Source organism: Corvus moneduloides, chromosome 28 (assembly GCF_009650955.1).
Source record: "Corvus moneduloides isolate bCorMon1 chromosome 28, bCorMon1.pri, whole genome shotgun sequence".
NCBI classification, from domain to species: Eukaryota; Metazoa; Chordata; class Aves; order Passeriformes; family Corvidae; genus Corvus; species Corvus moneduloides.
The window spans coordinates 3,540,939-3,556,738 of NC_045503.1; the positions used below are offsets into that span (position 1 = coordinate 3,540,939).

General features: G+C 53.6%; 2 protein-coding genes and 2 non-coding genes across 4 annotated transcripts; 3 read left to right on the plus strand and 1 right to left on the minus strand.

Moving 5' to 3' along the window:
- The first annotated feature begins 215 nt into the window (after positions 1-215).
- Positions 216-10,458, plus strand: PWWP3A (PWWP domain containing 3A, DNA repair factor). Its single transcript, XM_032092855.1, has 15 exons — positions 216-276; positions 874-916; positions 1,576-1,671; positions 2,216-2,307; positions 2,565-2,635; positions 3,025-3,990; positions 4,576-4,689; positions 5,039-5,109; positions 5,540-5,616; positions 6,072-6,132; positions 6,380-6,455; positions 6,733-6,783; positions 7,210-7,640; positions 8,330-8,418; positions 8,655-10,458. The coding sequence occupies exons 3-15, from the start codon at positions 1,615-1,617 to the stop codon at positions 8,728-8,730; spliced, it is 2,232 nt and encodes a 743-aa protein (XP_031948746.1). The 5' UTR covers positions 216-276; positions 874-916; positions 1,576-1,614; the 3' UTR covers positions 8,731-10,458.
- A 375-nt stretch (positions 10,459-10,833) lies between these two features.
- On the minus strand, positions 10,834-10,906 carry TRNAF-GAA. Its single transcript has one exon. It is a non-coding gene; the product is annotated as a tRNA-Phe (tRNA).
- A 547-nt stretch (positions 10,907-11,453) lies between these two features.
- On the plus strand, positions 11,454-11,527 carry TRNAN-GUU. Its single transcript has one exon. It is a non-coding gene; the product is annotated as a tRNA-Asn (tRNA).
- A 192-nt stretch (positions 11,528-11,719) lies between these two features.
- On the plus strand, positions 11,720-15,280 carry NDUFS7 (NADH:ubiquinone oxidoreductase core subunit S7). The gene is made up of 8 exons (XM_032092760.1): positions 11,720-11,792; positions 12,018-12,054; positions 12,304-12,372; positions 12,729-12,843; positions 13,611-13,790; positions 13,864-13,910; positions 14,579-14,667; positions 15,080-15,280. The coding sequence occupies exons 1-8, from the start codon at positions 11,777-11,779 to the stop codon at positions 15,175-15,177; spliced, it is 651 nt and encodes a 216-aa protein (XP_031948651.1). The 5' UTR covers positions 11,720-11,776; the 3' UTR covers positions 15,178-15,280.
- The last annotated feature ends 520 nt before the right edge of the window (positions 15,281-15,800 follow it).

Here is a 15,800-nt window from a genome sequence, read left to right on the forward strand (position 1 = left end):
ACGTCACTCACCCCGTTGCCATGCCGCCCTACCCAGAGTGGGAACGACTTCCGCCCAACCCTCCAATAGAAGACGAGGTAGGCGTGGCTACGGTCGCAGCGGGCTCTCCGATTGGCTGAGCCGGGTGTTTTGGCCGCGGCGGGGAGGGCGGGGCGCCAGGCGGCGCTCGCTGATTGGCCCGAGGGGGCGGTGCCGGGCGGCGCGCGGCGCATGCGCAGACCCTCACGTGGAGGGCGGCGGCGCGCGCGGGGGGCGGCGTTGTCGGGAGCGCGCACGGTAATGGTGCCCCCTCCCCCGTCCCCCCCTTCCCCCCCCCTCAGAGCGGGGTCTGGGGGGCACACGAGGGTCTGGGGGCCATCACTGGGACCGGGGTTGGGTTTGGGAGTCCCGTCCGTCCTCTGACCGGGCGAAGCGAAGGTTCCTTCCCTCCCCTCACCGGGGAGGGTTTGGGGTGGCGTCCCCCGTGAGGGGAGGGTTTGCAGGGGTCCCGTTCGTTCCTCCCCTAACCGAGGCGCTTGGAGGGGTCCATCCCTCACAGAGGGGGGCTTGGGAGTCCCATCCCTCATGGAGGGGGATCTGGGGGGGGATCACCGGCTCGGGTTTGGGGGCCCCGTCCCGTCCCCTCCCGTCCCGTCCCTCACCGAGTGTGGGACTGGGGGGGGGGGGGGGAGGTCACTCCCCTCACCGGAGGAGGTTTGGGGGAGGGTCCCGTCCCTCCCCTCGCTGTGGGGGGGTTTGGGCGTCCCGTCCCTCCCCTCAGGTGGGTGTTTGGGCGGTTCCCGCTGTCCCCGCACCGCCTCACGGGGGTCCCGCCCCGGCCCCGCCGTTCCGGGCGGCACTAACGGCCCCTCGTCCCTCCGTCCGCCGCCGCAGGGCCGCGATCCTGGAGCCCCGGCGATCCCAGCACCCGGACCTTGTAAGTACAGGAAGATCTTGTCTTTAATATGTTGTTGGTTTTTTTGTTTCTTTTTCCCCCCAAGCGCTTGAGGAACCCCTGAGGGCTCTGAGGCCGCTCAGGTTTCTGTTGCAAATCATGTGTAAAAATTGGGATCAAATTGCGTGTAAAAAGTATCCAGCTCGTTATCTATCTCGTTGCGCTATCTTTAGGGCGTAGTTCCCTATTTTCAGGGTTTGGTCACAGGAAGCTGCGGATGGGGCAGGCCCATGGCTGCATTGTTAAATTCCTGATAGTATTTTCCTCACCCAACACACTCAGTGAGACCCACTTATGCTCCTGGAATTATGGAATTCTTGAATCCTGGGATGGTTTGGGTTGAAAGGACCTTAAAGCCCATCCAGTCCCATCCCCAGGGACACCTTCCCCTATCCCAGGTTGCTCCAAGCCTTGTCCAACCTGGCCTTGGGCACTTCCAGGGATGGGGCAGCCACAGCTTCTACAGAAAAATGGAATTTAAGGTATAATTTTGGAGAATGCTGTAGGGTGATATAAGTGCAGTGATCCCAAAGCTAAATAATAATAACAAGTTTGATTAAATCTTGTATTTCCTTCAAAAAATGAAGACCAAAATGGACCACGGTGGGTGACACCTTTATTCCCTTTTCTTTTTTCCTCAGAACACCCTGGAATTGCCCTTTTCCACGTGAAGCTCAGCCATGACCGACCAAGAGTTTGTTCTCTGCAAGTGGAAGAGGCGTTTGTGGCCAGCCAAGGTAACGAGGAATGAGGAAATGTTTGTGGCTGTTGCTTGGAAAGGGCTGAAACGGAGCAAGAGGGAAGGGAGAGGTCCCAGCAAACGTGTCTGAACTTGTCTGAGCTGATCTGTGGAGATGCCTCCAATGCTGGAGGAGCCAGCAGGAAAAATGGAGAGGGCCTGGAGTGATGGGACAAGGGGGGAATAACTCCCCACTGCCAGAGGGTGGGGTTGGATGGGATACTGGGGGAGGAATTGTTCCCTGTGAGGGTGGGGATGCCCTGGAATGGATTTCCCAGAGAAGCTGTGGCTGCCCCATCCCTGGAAGTGTCCAAGGCCAGGCTGGACAGGGCTTGGAGCAGCCTGGGACAGTGGAAGGTGTTCCTGCCCGTGGCAGGGGGTGGGATGAGATGGGCATTAAGGTCCCTTCCCACCCAGTCCATCCTGGGATTTTATCATTCTGTGATCCTCAGGCTGCCCCCAGGCACTGTTAAGCTCTTCTTACAAAATCATTTTGCTGTTGGTCAAGGATTTTAAATGAAGATTTTTCACGTTTAACATAGGTTCTGTGCAAGCCTGGAGTTGCTGGGAGTGGTCCTGTTGCTGCCACGAAAAGGATGGGATTTAAAGCTGAAATCCTTGGCTTGCAGAAGCAGTTAAGTATCCTTGTTCCTGTCACTTGTTTGCATTCTTAGAGGTTTAAAAAAAAAAAAAAAAAGGGAAAGAAAGGAATCCTTTTATCTGAAGGTGCCTGTGAGACAGGATCCTGGACTTGCAGAAGGTTTAGGTGTTTAACCCTAACAAGGACAGCTTGGGGGAGGGAATATTTGGGGTTTTTTGCTGGCTGAGAGCAGAGTTGTGGTGCTGGGAGTGTTTTGGGTGCTCATTCTAGTCCCCTTTGTTGTGTTCCAGGGTCAGTGTGAGCTCTGCAAATGCCTTTCCCCTGACAGAGGAGCGGATCAAGGCCATCGCCTCCACCCTGGGTGAGGAGGGAGGGGCCCAAATGTGCTGCTTTGGGTCTTTTCTGGGGGTAAAATCCCTGCAGAAACTCAGCCTGGGGGATACAACTTCTGTATTTCACTTATTTTCTTTTCCCGTTTTCCGTCAAGTTGGAAAATTGGTTAAAAAGGATCATTTTCCTCTTCCCTGGGGTGGTTTGTTGGAGGGATGCTGAAGGAATGTGTGTTTCCCTCAAAATGAGGCACTTCCAGCTTGGTCTCTGCGTGTCTCTACCCTTTGCCTTGGGAGTCATAGATAATTTAAGTGTTAAAAGAAACACTACAAGTAACATCTATTATTTCTTTAATAATACATTTTGTGTGTGGTAGGATAACGAGGATCATTTCATTTATTGAATGTTCTTCTTCATCAGAGCAAAAGAAAAACATGAGGGAGGCCGTGGAGGAGCTGCAATATCGCTGTTCCCTTAAAATTGCCCTGGATATTCTGCATCAAACTGACTCAGATGCTCAAGTGCCACCTGCAGAAGGACCAGATCCCGAATTTTCCCGGGAGAACGGCGTGGGATCTGCCCCACCCACCCCCTCCCGCAGCTCCTTGTTGCGCTCTCGCTCTAAAAAGTTGGAACCTGAGGCTGCCAAGAGGGAAAGAAAACCCCAAAATAACTGTGGGCTGAAGGATGATCCCAAAGCACAGAGCCAGGGAGGTTCTGTGGCTCCAGAGGGGAGTGGAAAAGCACGTGGAAAGGGGGCAAACCCTTCCAAAGCACATGGAAGTGGAGCCAGAGCACGTGGGGGTGGAACAAACCCTTCCAGGTGTGGTGCCAGGGACTCGTGTGTGGCACCAGCCCCTGACAGTCACAACTGCAAAAAGCCAGAGCCATTACCCAGACAGAGGAAAATCCAGCCCAAAACGAGGAGTGGAGTCTCCTGTAAGCTGAAGGTTGGAAGAAGTCAGCAAGGAAGGAAAAGAGGATGTAGGGATGATTCCCCCCGGGATCAAGCACAGCTGGCGCCTGAGGAGGGGTCTCTACCTGTCCCCTCTAAATCTGTCACCGTGGAACCTCCCAGAAAGACAGGAACTCAGCCTGGGAGAACTTCCCTGGATTTCTCCTGTCAAAGTGCCTCAGATGAGCTGGAGAAAAGCATCAGCAGTGAGAGTGAAAGCCTGGCAAAGCAGCTGGATGGAAGGAGAGAGGCAGAGGGTGGAAAACACCTGGATGGGGCAGGTGTGGCCTCAGGCACAGACAGGAAATGCAGGAACCACTCTGGATCCTCACCTGGGCCTTCTGGTGCCTCCCCTCAGCCTCAGGAGGAGGAAAACCAGGATCCCTCACACCTGCCTGGGAATAAAGCCCCTGACTCTGAGGAGGATGAAGGTGGGCAAATCCCATGGGGAAAGGAAAGCTTCATCCCATGTGGGTGTTGAGCACTGTCACTCATCTCGGAATGCTGCTTTGCTTTTGGGGAAGTGGCTCTTGGGTTGCTGATTTAATTCCTTTTGGTTTCTATTCTGTGGAGAAGCAGAAATGCTGATCCCTTCAGTGCTGGGGAAAGGTTTGGGTGGTGCCTGGGCTGTCTGGAATTCCTTAGGGTTTTCCATGGAAAGCTATATTCCTGCCCTTTGAGCTCACAGTTGTTTTCCCTTGCTCCTCTCTGATAAGTTGAGATTAAATGTTTTTAAATGAGCAGGTGCAGGATCTTTAAACCAGCCAGCCCCATTCCTTCCCCTTTTTTCTCTTTTATCCACATGATCAATTAAGAATTAGGATTCCCTAATTAGGAGTGTGCAGGTGGGACAGACCCTCTGGGGTCACACTCGGGTGTGCCAGACCCCGTGTCCCCTCTGGGGTCACACTCGGGTGTGTCAGACCCCGTGTCCCCTCTGGGGTCCCACTCGGGTGTGTCTCACCTGCCCTGAAGCTGATCCTGTCCTAATCCCTGGATCTTGCTGCTGTTGGCAGGGCTGGAACCTTCTGGGATGTCTTCAAGGAGGGTTTCCTCGGAGAGCCTCCCTCCACTCTCACCTCTGGTGGATGAAGAGGAGGAGAATTTCCCCAGTGTTCTGTCCCATCGAGGTGAGACATCAGCACATGGCTGAGGCTCTTCCCCCTCCATGAGCTTCAGTTTGCCTGCAATCCATGGGCATTCCAGAACCCAGCTGTGTCCAGGCTCGGGATAAAATGCAGTTCCTGGATCCATCAGGCTTTTTGCTGCAGAACGAAATGCAAATCCCTGAAACTGGGCAAGGGCCTGGGGTTGAAATTGCTGGGTTTCAGTTCAGAACTGCCTGTGCTGCATTTTGGGATCGCTGTAAAAGCACTGAAGAGAAACTCCTGGAGTTTCTCCTGGAGGAGGAGAAGAGAGGGGCAGCATCTGTCTTGTTTTATTGTTTTTAAGGAAAATTTCCCTTCTTTTTCATGCCAGAACCCAAATTCTTTGAGGAAGGGATGTTGGTGTGGTGCAAGCTGCGACGCTATCCGTACTGGCCAGCTGTGGTAAGAGCAGCTCCTGACTTCTCATATCCTGCTGATAAGGAGCAATTCCCAGTTCTGGAGTGACTTTTGCCCTCCCTGGAAATGTTAAAGACCTTCCAGTAGAAGCATTTCAAAACTGATAGAAGTAAATTTGGGACAAAAGCACATAAAATGTGCTATTCACAGCTGTTTGTACCGGAGCACAGGGTTATCCCAATTCTTTTGTCATGGAGCAGGACTTTGTTCCCAGTTTGTAAAAGAAAGGGGAGGCTCTTTGTGCACTAAAAATGCCCCCTTTGAGGTACCTGGTTGTTCCTTCCACTTGAATTTTTCATATTTGTGTAATAAAGTTGCAACAATAGGAAAAATTTAAGTGGGTGGGTTGTATCCACGGAAAAAAACTCCCTGCTTTATCAGGATTAGGATTTTTGAGCTTTTATCCTCTCTCCAGGTGAAGGCAGTGAAGAGGAAGCACCGGAGGGCCTGTGTGCTCTTCATAGATGGCACCACGAATGAGAAGAAAAAAGGGTAAATGTGGATTTTCATCCCTTCCTGAACTTCCAGTCTCTGTTATTCCATGTTCTGCACCCATTTCCTGGCGCAGGGTGAGGACAGTCCCCTCCAGGTTGATCTGGGAGGGAGGGGCTGGGTCAGGTGAGGGTTGCAGGTGCTTTGTCATGCTGCAGGTTGAGGCAGCTCCTGAGGAATCGAAAACAAAACCAAAAAAAAAAAGCCCTGGAATGCAGCCAACGTTTTACTTGTGCTGCCCAAACTTTCTGGAAGCACTGGGCTGCCTTTAGCTTTGCTCCAAACCAGGTATTTCTCATTTGTTTGAAGATTCCATACTTTGAATTTACTCTGGAAGCAAAACCAGGTAAAATTTGTGCTCCTGAATTCCTTGGGAAATGGGATTTTCAGGGAGAAGCAGAGCTGCAGTAAATAACCAGGGAAATAGGGCACCTCTGACTGTGTTTCTTTCAAAGTTTCTCAGTGTCTCTGAAGAGCCTGAAGCACTTTGACTGTGAGGAGAAGCAGGAGCTCATAGTGAGTATCCCAGAGACATGGAACTGCAGGGGTTGGGAAAACACAGTGGGAAATCCAGGATATAAATGGCCAGGGGAGGAATGTGGGCCTTGACCCCCTCAAAGCCACTCTCATTCCTGTGGCAGCCACAGCAGGAGTTGTTTTACTCTGAGGAAACTTGAATTTTCTGTCCCCTGCTTGGTGTCTTGGGCTGGAGCTCTTCCAGAGCTGCTGGATTTGGGACTGGAATATCCTCCTTGTTTTGTAGGAACGAGCTAAGGAGAACTATTCCCGGGAGATCGAGTGGTGCCTCCAGCTGATCCTGGACTATCGGATCCGAGTGGGTAAGGAGGAGCAGCTGACCGTGGAATCACCAAATCCCAGGATGGTTTGGGTTGGAAGGGACCTTAAAGCCCATCCAGTGCCACCCCCTGCCATGGGCAGGGACACCTTCCAATGCCCCAGGGTGCTCCAAGTCCCATCCAGCCTGGCCTTGGGCACTTCCAGGGATGGGGCAGCTTCTCTGGGATCTCATCCTGAGATCCATCAGGAAAAGGGAACCTCAAGCTTTGATTCCTGGGCTGAATGGAACTGATCACTGAACCTGTTTTGGGTTTTTAGGTTGTCATTCTTTCACCGGGTCCTTCCTGGAGTATTTTGCTGCTGATATCAGTAAGTGAATCCGTTCCCTTTTGGATTTTTTCTCTTGGCTGGGTAAATGTAGATCCAACATTTACGCACAAGTGACTTTGGCACCAGACCCAGAGAGGGGCTGCTGATAAATTCACAACACCCCATTATTGCAATTAAGGGTTTAATAAATTAAGTAAATACCAAGGGTTCAAGGCAATCAGGTCATGGAATCAGAGAACAGTTGGAGCTGTGACTGGTTCCTTATGTTGCAGAGTCCATGTCAACTCCCTAATATTTATTTATTTATTTTTAAGGCAAATAAATGTTTCGGTGATGGGTTTTTTACCTCTTTGGTAGGGAAGGAAGAAAAACTTCTCTCACCGATAAAATTCCTTATTTTCTATTGATAGGGATATGAAAACTCTTTGCACACCTAAATATAAATTCTTGTGGTGTCTCTTTCAGGCTACCCAGTCAGGAAAGAGGGGTACCAGAGTGTGGTGCAGATGGCATTCCCAAACACAGAGGAGGAAGGGGCTGGAGGGTCTTCCTCAGACACTTCCCCTCAGAAACCCCCGAGGAAGCTCCTCCCTGACAGGACCAGAGCTGCCAGGGACAGGGAGAACAAGAAGCTGGTGGAGTTCATAGTAAAGACAAAAGGGGCTGAAGAACATCTCTTAGGGATCTTGAAAAGTGGGAAACAATCCCGCTGGCTGAAGAAATTCCTGAATTCCAGCCGCTACATGACCTGTGTGGAGACGTATTTGGAGGATGAGGAGCAGCTGGACCTGGTGGTTGGGTACCTGAAGGAGGTGTACAGGGAGATGGACACCAAGAACCTGCACCAGATCCTGGGGGATGGCATCAGGTTCATCTCAGATGTGCTTTTACCTGAGGTGAGGGAGCATGAAAAGGAGGGGAAATTAAGTGTGAAGAGAGAAATAACACGAATTATCATTCTTTATTCCTTTGGTGTGACGTGGTTCCTGTGGAATGACGTGGGGAAAGTTCCCAGAACTGAGCCAGGCAGAAATACTCACCCCTGCCCACAGCCTGAGTCACTCAAATGCTGATTTTTAAGCACAGAAGGGAGAAGCTTTAGGCAGTTTGTTGTTTTTAAAGGCAGACTGATCGTTTTCTGATGGATTTTAATTACTTCTGAAATGCTTCATAGCTTTGTTTGGGGGTTTTTGTTTTAATTTGGCAACTTCTTAGGGTTTTCTTGGTCCTTTGTGTGTGTCGAGGTGGGGGGTGGTGTGTTGGCTGCTTTTGCAGTTGTTGGAGATACCTTGTATTCTTCCCAGGAATTTTCCCAGGAGAACATCAACTCCTGTAGAAACAAAATTACTGTGAAGAATATATTAATCTGAGGATAAAAACACTCCCCTGGGGATGGCACAGAACAAGTTCATATTATTTATTTAAGAATTTCAGGCACACAACGAGTGGTTTCATCCAAATTTTCCAAGTGATTGAGGAACCCTTTTCTCAAAATATGCTCAGCTGAGGCAGTTTCAAATCCCTTGCTGTAATTTAGGTTTGTTTATTGATTATTATTATTATTAATTATTCAATGCTTTTCTAGGCCATCATCTGTGCCATTGCTGCTGTGGATGACATCGATTATGAGAAGGCAGAAGAGAAGTACATTAAAGGACCACCTGTGAGCAAAAGGTAGATTTGTTTGCAGTACTTTTCCAAGGTTTTTTGCTCCTTTTTTGTTGGATACAGAAAAGGTTTGAGGTGAGGGCAGGAGAGCTCAGGCTCCTCCTCCTGTGAGGGACAAAACGTGGAAAATGTCCCAGCTGAGCTACTCCAAACTGCAAACTTTAATGAGTCCAGATTATTTAATCTGGACAATGATATCTTTTGTCAAATTTATTTTAAAGCATCTGTATTTTTCTTCCCAGAGAGAGAGAGTTGTTTGATGAGCAGATCCTGGGAAGCAAAAAGCTCAAGACAGAGCTGGAGCCTGCGGAGAGCTGAGGAGTGGCCGGGGCTGCCCCGGGGCCAGGTGTAAATAACCAGTGGTGATTTGTATAAAACGTGGCATTCTTTGTAAAGTCTGTGTGTATATTCCCAAATATTCTGCTCCCAGACCCAGCTGGCTCTCAGCCCTTGCTGCTTCCCGTGGCCTCGCCGTGTTCAGCTGCCTGTGATCTGTTGGATCCACCTGGATCCTCATCCATCAGTGCCCTCCTGGGGGGCTGGCAGAGCTCCCCAGTGCTGTGCAGAGCTGCCTGCTGCTACACCAACTTCCATCGGGATTCTTTTAGCCAAATACCCGGCATGGGAAGGGCTCTTGTCCTGGTTTGTGGCCAGTGGTGCCTGGTGGCCTCGCTGCTCTCGATATAAAACCAGGGGGTTCCTGCAGGAAACACTCCCGGGGGGGGTTCACCCTTCCTGCTGCAAGTGTCTCCAAGTGTGGGAAGTCAGACTGGTGCCTGGATCCATACCTGCATCACAAAGCGTTGGGCTTTTGTTGTTATGACAAGTAAAATTCCATGGGGAGGGAATCCAGGTTTGCTTAAACAAAAACATTCCCTTTTCCTAGCACAGTGAACCACTGGATGCTGGTTTATTGCCTCTTTTGAGGCTGTGAATTTAGGGAGGCTTTAATTGTCTTTTTCTCATCTAAATTCCCAATTTAATCCTGCCCAGCTCCCTGCCCACGTTTGCTGGAGCCGTGGCACATGGAAGCAGTGTCACCAAGAACTAATTAATGATGAATAATGATAAATGATACATAAACCCCCTTGATTAGGGTTTCTCTGTGATAATGAAATGCGATCTCCTTGCTTGTCCAGTAAAACCCAGGATGATTTGAAATGAAGAAGTTTCAAATTGGGATCCAGATGTCTATCCTGGCTGTAGCAATTATCTGAATACATTTTAATTACACTTCTAATTGCTCTGTGCTCTCTAATGAGTTTCACCACGGAATCCTTATTCCCATTATCTCAAGTACCTCAATGCTAGGGACAGGCCAGGAAGTGAGGGTTTTATTAAAACTTGTGAGGAGGGATAATGAGTTTTATGGGATAGTATAAAAAATTACCGACAGGCTTAACTCAGAGCTGTGAGTGGCACTTTCCCTTTAGAGCTGAGAGGCTGGGGAGGGATTTCCTGCCCCTCATCCTGGTGCTGTGAGGTAATTTGGAGATGGGGGATCGACTTCCCCCTCTTTACATTAACCCTGTGTTCCCTTCTCAATCAAAATTCCTCAACTGCTGTTAAGATCCTGCTCCACACCAGTGCACAGAAGCAGAACCACCTCACCTCGTCTTCACTGCAGCTGTGGAATGCTAGAATGGTTTGGGTTGGAAGGGACCTTAAAGCCCATCCATGGGCAGGGACACCTTCCCCTATCCCAGGTTGCTCCAAGCCCCATCCAGCCTGGCATTGGACACTTCCAGGGGTAACCCTGACCTTGTACCACCCCCATCCAGTGCTGCCCAACCAGTCACTCACTGGTACTGGACACCAGGCTCAGCCTCACCATGTACAAATCACGTGGACCTAATAAAGTGGGATGATGTGAATCATCAAAGATTTGCTGCTTTTGTTTAATTATTTTAATCTGTGGTGGGTGGTGCTCAGGCTGGTGCTTCCACCCCGGTTTTACAGCAGGTGAAGATTGGTTTTATACATCAGATAAAGCTGTAATATCCTGTCTCTGTCTCGGTTTCACATTAATAATCATTGGAAAATGAACTCGCTGGTTTCTGTTGTTGTGCTTTATTTAAAAGGGCCTGGTGCACACACTCTGCTTGTGATTTTTCAGTGTTAATTAATCCACATTCCCTCAGCTGCCTCCTCAATGCTCGGTGTTAGATCATGAACTCATATTTATTATTAATTCATAATTTATATTTATTTAATCTCTTTAATAATATTTATCATTAATCCAGCGTTACATCCCACAGTGCTCCACCCCTCCCTGCCTGTGTGCGTGTGTTTCCAGGATATTAAAACGACCAGGTGCAGAGGTGGGGGAGGGAATGACGATTCCTGAAGCCGCAGAGGGGGGGTGTTTTGGGGTGAAAACAGCGCTTTTGCAAACGGAGTCCCGGCAGGAAAAGAAGCTCTTGCCGAAACCCGGGATCGAACCAGGGACCTTTAGATCTTCAGTCTAACGCTCTCCCAACTGAGCTATTTCGGCTGCACGACCGCGCTCCCCCCCCCCCCCCGCCCGTCACCGTCGGTAGCGCCGCGCCGGGCGGGGGGACACGGGGGGGACACGGGACACTGGGGGGGGTAGGATATGGGACACGGGCACAGGACAGCGAACAGGCGGGCCACGGGGGCGGGATATGGGACACGGGGCACAGGACAGCGGACAGGCGGGCCACGGGGACGGGATATGGGACACGGGCACAGGACAGCGGACAGGCGGGCCACGGGGACGGGATATGGGACACGGGCACAGGACAGCGGACAGGCGGGCCACGGGGACGGGATATGGGACACGGGGCACAGGACAGCGGACAGGCGGGCCACGGGGACGGGATATGGGACACGGGCACAGGACAGCGGACAGGCGGGCCACGGGGACGGGATATGGGACACGGGCACAGGACAGCGGACAGGCGGGCCACGGGGACGGGATATGGGACACGGGGCACAGGACAGCGGACAGGCGGGCCACAGGGACAGGCGCACCACGGGACAGGCCCGAGATGGGGACAGGCGGGGCGTTGGGCACCGCGGTCTCTGTGGCGCAATCGGTTAGCGCATTCGGCTGTTAACCGAAAGGTTGGTGGTTCGAGCCCATCCAGGGACGGTCGCTCCTCATTTTCCTGCGCGACGGCGGCTCCACCGCAGCTCCGGGACGCGCCCTTCCCGCCGGGATGGCCCCGGCGCGACCCCGCTCGCCCGGAATCGTTTTTGCCGCGGGTCGGGGCGGGGCCGGCGGGTGCCTCCGGAACCCCCCGCGCGGGCCGCGTTTCCCGCCGGAGCGCTGAGGCGGTGCTGTGCCGGGCCCTTTAGCGGGTGCACCGCGCCCAGAGGTTGCGTGAAGGGCTGCGGAGAGATGGCGGCGCTGGGCCGTGAGCGGGGCCGGGAGCGGGGCCGGGAGCGGGGATAGGGACGGGGTGGGGAGAGGCACGGGACAGGGACCGGTTCGGGGACAGGGACCAGTTCGGGGACCGGGATAAGCCCTCTGCCCTCCGCGGAGTGACTGACCGGGAGGGAGCCCTGAGGGGACACCGGGCCGTTCCCGGCCCTCGGCCGTGGCCCCCGGCCGGGCTGAGCTCTCCCGTCCTCTGTTGCAGGTCTCCGGCTCCCCGCGCACGGTGTGCTGGGCTGGCGGTGAGCGCTGGGGCTGGGAAGAGCGGGGCGGTGGGACCCGGGGGCTGGGGAGGCCGGGGCAGTGACAGCGCTGACCCCGGGGCTGGGGGTGAGGGGACCAGAGAGCCGCGGCTGAAGGGCTCCCCGAGCTGGGGGTGGGCTGGGGCGTCAGTGGGGGTCTCCTTCCCCACTGGGGTTTGTGAAGCACGGGCTCCCGGGAGGGCTTTAGTGTCACCCTGGCACCTTGTGCGGGGCCTTTCTGTCCTCCAGGCCCGGTGCTGTGGGTCCCGTTCACGCTCAGCTGCTCCATCAGACGCCGGTGGCCGATCACGCTGACAGGTAACAGCTCCTGCCCTGGGGACAGGGAACAGCAGGCGGTGTCCCCGCTCCCGCGGGCAGGGCGTCCCAGCGGCACCTCCTGTCAGGCGTCTCCTCAGTTCCTTGCTAAAATCCAGGGAGAACCGGCAGCTCTGCGAGCCCTGGGGATGAGCAGCTGGGGGCTCTCTGTAGCCGGGGTATGGCCAAGGGGCTCTGCCTGAGCACCAAACCCACAGATCCCACACTGGGGGAGAATCCTCTGCTACAAACAGAGGGGGTGGGATTGTCATTCCTCAGGGAATCACAGCCCCGTGGGATAAAGACTGATTGTGCAGGGAAGTAACTGGAGAGTGATGGTTCTGGGCTGGTCCTTTCAGCTCTGTCCAGGTCCAGAAGAGCTCTGCTGTCGTCCAGAGGAAATCCTACGTCCCCAGCAGCCGTGGCGAGTACGTCATTGCCAAGCTCGATGACCTGGTCAACTGGGCACGGCGGGTGAGTGCAGAGCCACTGTGCTCCCCTGGGATCGAGGGACAGAGGGTGACAGATGGGAGGCACCTCCTGCTAAGGATAAAAATAGGCTCAGAGCTCCCGTGGCCGAGTTCTGTGGCCAGAGGGTGACATTTGGGGTCCAGTGACAGAGCGGGAGAGAGGCTGAAGGCGCTGAGGGCATGTGTGGGGTCTGGAACTGCCCTTTGGTCACCAGCAAAAGGCACTTGCTGGAGTTGTCCCTGCCCCAAGCAGCTGCTCTGCCTGTGGGGAAGGTGACACGAGTGACACTGCCCTGGGTCTGCTGTGCTCTGCCTTCTCTGCTGGGCTGGTCCTTCTCTGGCCACCACTGTCCCTGTGGGCTCCTGAGCTGTTCCTTCTCCACTGTCCCTTCTCCAGGGCTCTGAGCTGTCCCTTCTCTGGCCACCACTGTCCCTGTGGGGCCCTGAGGTGTCCCTTCTCCACTGTCCCTTCTCCAGGGCTCTGAGCTGTCCCTTCTCTGGCCACCACTGTCCCTGTGGGCTCCTGAGCTGTTCCTCCTTCACTGTCCCTTCTCCAGGCCCCGATCTGTCCCTTCTCCTCTGTCCCTGTGTGACTCTGAGGTGGTTTTAGCAGTGTCAGAGGCTCAGGGGAGCAGCTCTGGACCCGTTCAGGCTGCACACCCAGCTCTCCCTGAATCTATTCCTCCGTGGGTTTTGCTCGCCACACCTTGAACTTCCCGTGTGTCACCCACAGTGTCCCTGAGCTCCTGCCTGTCCCCTGTGTCCCCACAGAGCTCCCTGTGGCCGATGACCTTCGGGCTGGCCTGCTGTGCCGTGGAGATGATGCACATGGCAGCCCCTCGCTACGACATGGATCGCTTCGGGGTCGTGTTCCGGGCCAGCCCCCGCCAGGCCGACGTCATGATCGTGGCAGGGACCCTGACCAACAAAATGGCCCCGGCTCTGCGCAAGGTACCAGGGACCACAGGGACCTCGGGCACGGCGGGGGGAGGTGGGAATCATCCCAAATATCCCTGTTCCGCAGGTCTATGACCAGATGCCGGAGCCTCGCTACGTGGTGTCCATGGGGAGGTGAGTGCTGGGATATTCCTGGTGCTGTGGGGGGAATTCTTTGCTTGTTTGTGTTTTCAAGTTCTTGAAGAGGTCTTGTAGAGCAGAGCAGAAAGGCTCCTTCTGGGAATGATGTGTGTGAATCCTCCCAGGGATAGATCCGGGGGGTTTGCAGCTGCCAGACTTGTGTATATCCGGAATCCCAGAGTTTGCTTTTGGCTTTCAAAATGCTTCTGCTGTGCAGTGTGGAATCTGCTTCATGAAGGGACTCAGCTGGAATCTGCTCCATAGGGGACTCAGTTGACTCCATGGTCTCAGAGGTCTTTTCCAACCTGAGTAATTCCACGATTCTCACAGCTCTTTTGTCCCCCACACTGGGGCTGAGGGTGGCCGGTCCAGTCTGGAACAGGACAAATTCTGGGAAAGCTCTGAGGCAAAACAGAAGGTTTTGCAGCAGAGAGGAAGGACAGTGAAATCTGCTTTGTGAGGGTGATGGGAACAGTTCCGTTGGGTTGGATTCAGCTGAAAACACACCAGGCAGGGCTCGTGGTGGGATGGTGTCACCTGCGAGCCCCTCCCTGTGAGCTCTCAGCTGGTGGCTCTGAGCCTGGCAGTGCCCACCTGCCCGGGGCCACCTTCCCTTGGCCTCCTGCTCACCTTCCTGGGCTGACACTGTCCCTGTCCTGCAGCTGTGCCAACGGCGGGGGCTACTACCACTACTCCTACTCCGTGGTGAGGGGCTGCGACCGCATCGTGCCCGTGGACATCTACGTGCCAGGTACAAGGGGCAGCTCTGCCTGGGAGCAGGGCAGGGAGAGGGGAATTCTCTGCGTTTGGGTGTAGGTTTGAAAGGTTTTCCTGTCTCAGAGCAGTGGGGAAGCTGCAGCAGCTGCAGGGGTTGTGGGGAGGGGAGGCTTGTGCCAGTGGTGGCCCCAGCAGTGGGGTGGGAGGTGGGTTTGGATAGACCTGGGCTGAAATCAAAGAATTGTTATGTTTGATAAAAGATCTTGATAAACACCATCAATTTAGTTTCTTTACACTCCTGCCTGTGCCAGCCACGAAGCCAGAGGGAAGTCAGCTTTGGGATAAGTCCCGGGGCTGTCACCTCATCTGCTGGCTCCAGCTCCGTGCAGGTCCCAGCCCTGTGACCTTCCTCCCTTCCTCCCCTCTTTCCTTTTTCTCTCTCTCAGGTTGCCCACCCACAGCTGAGGCTTTGCTGTACGGGATCCTGCAGCTGCAGAGGAAAATCAAGAGGGAGAGGAGGATGCAGATCTGGTACAGGAAATAGCCTTTATTTATGTCCCCACTCACTGCCCCCCCGGGCACCGCTCACTTTTACGCACAAATCCGGCTCCTCACGCGCCTTCCAATAAAACTCTACCTGGTCCAGGTGCTTTCCTGTCTTTAATAAATCCCTCTGACCTGAGGTGTTGAAAAACTGGGCTAAAAAAGCAGGAGCTGAATTTGAGAACACTGCTGAGTTGGTTTCTGGTCTGAACAACCTGGCAGGAAAGGTGAATGGTGTCATATCGTGACATAATGGCCTTGCCAGACCTTGTTTTTTAGCTTTGTTGGGAAGTTTTGAGACCAACACATGTCCAGCTGATCCCTGAGCCCTCCCTGAGCGCATCCCTTACTCACCACCTGCTCCTTGTTGGTAATTCCTACACAGGATCGAATAAATCCATAATATTTGTGTGCACAGGGGCCAGAAATTAATTCAGTTTCCAGAACAAGTAAAATACCAATGCTTAAAATCAAAAGGTGATGAATAAAACTGAATGTAGAGCTCCTTAGCAGGGTAGGGATAAAGCAGCTTGTCCTGGATGCACCCCAGGAGCCTGGGATGAGGAATGGCCGTGCCTGAGGGACGAACACACTTTGGAAAGACAAATAAATCGCTCAGGAACA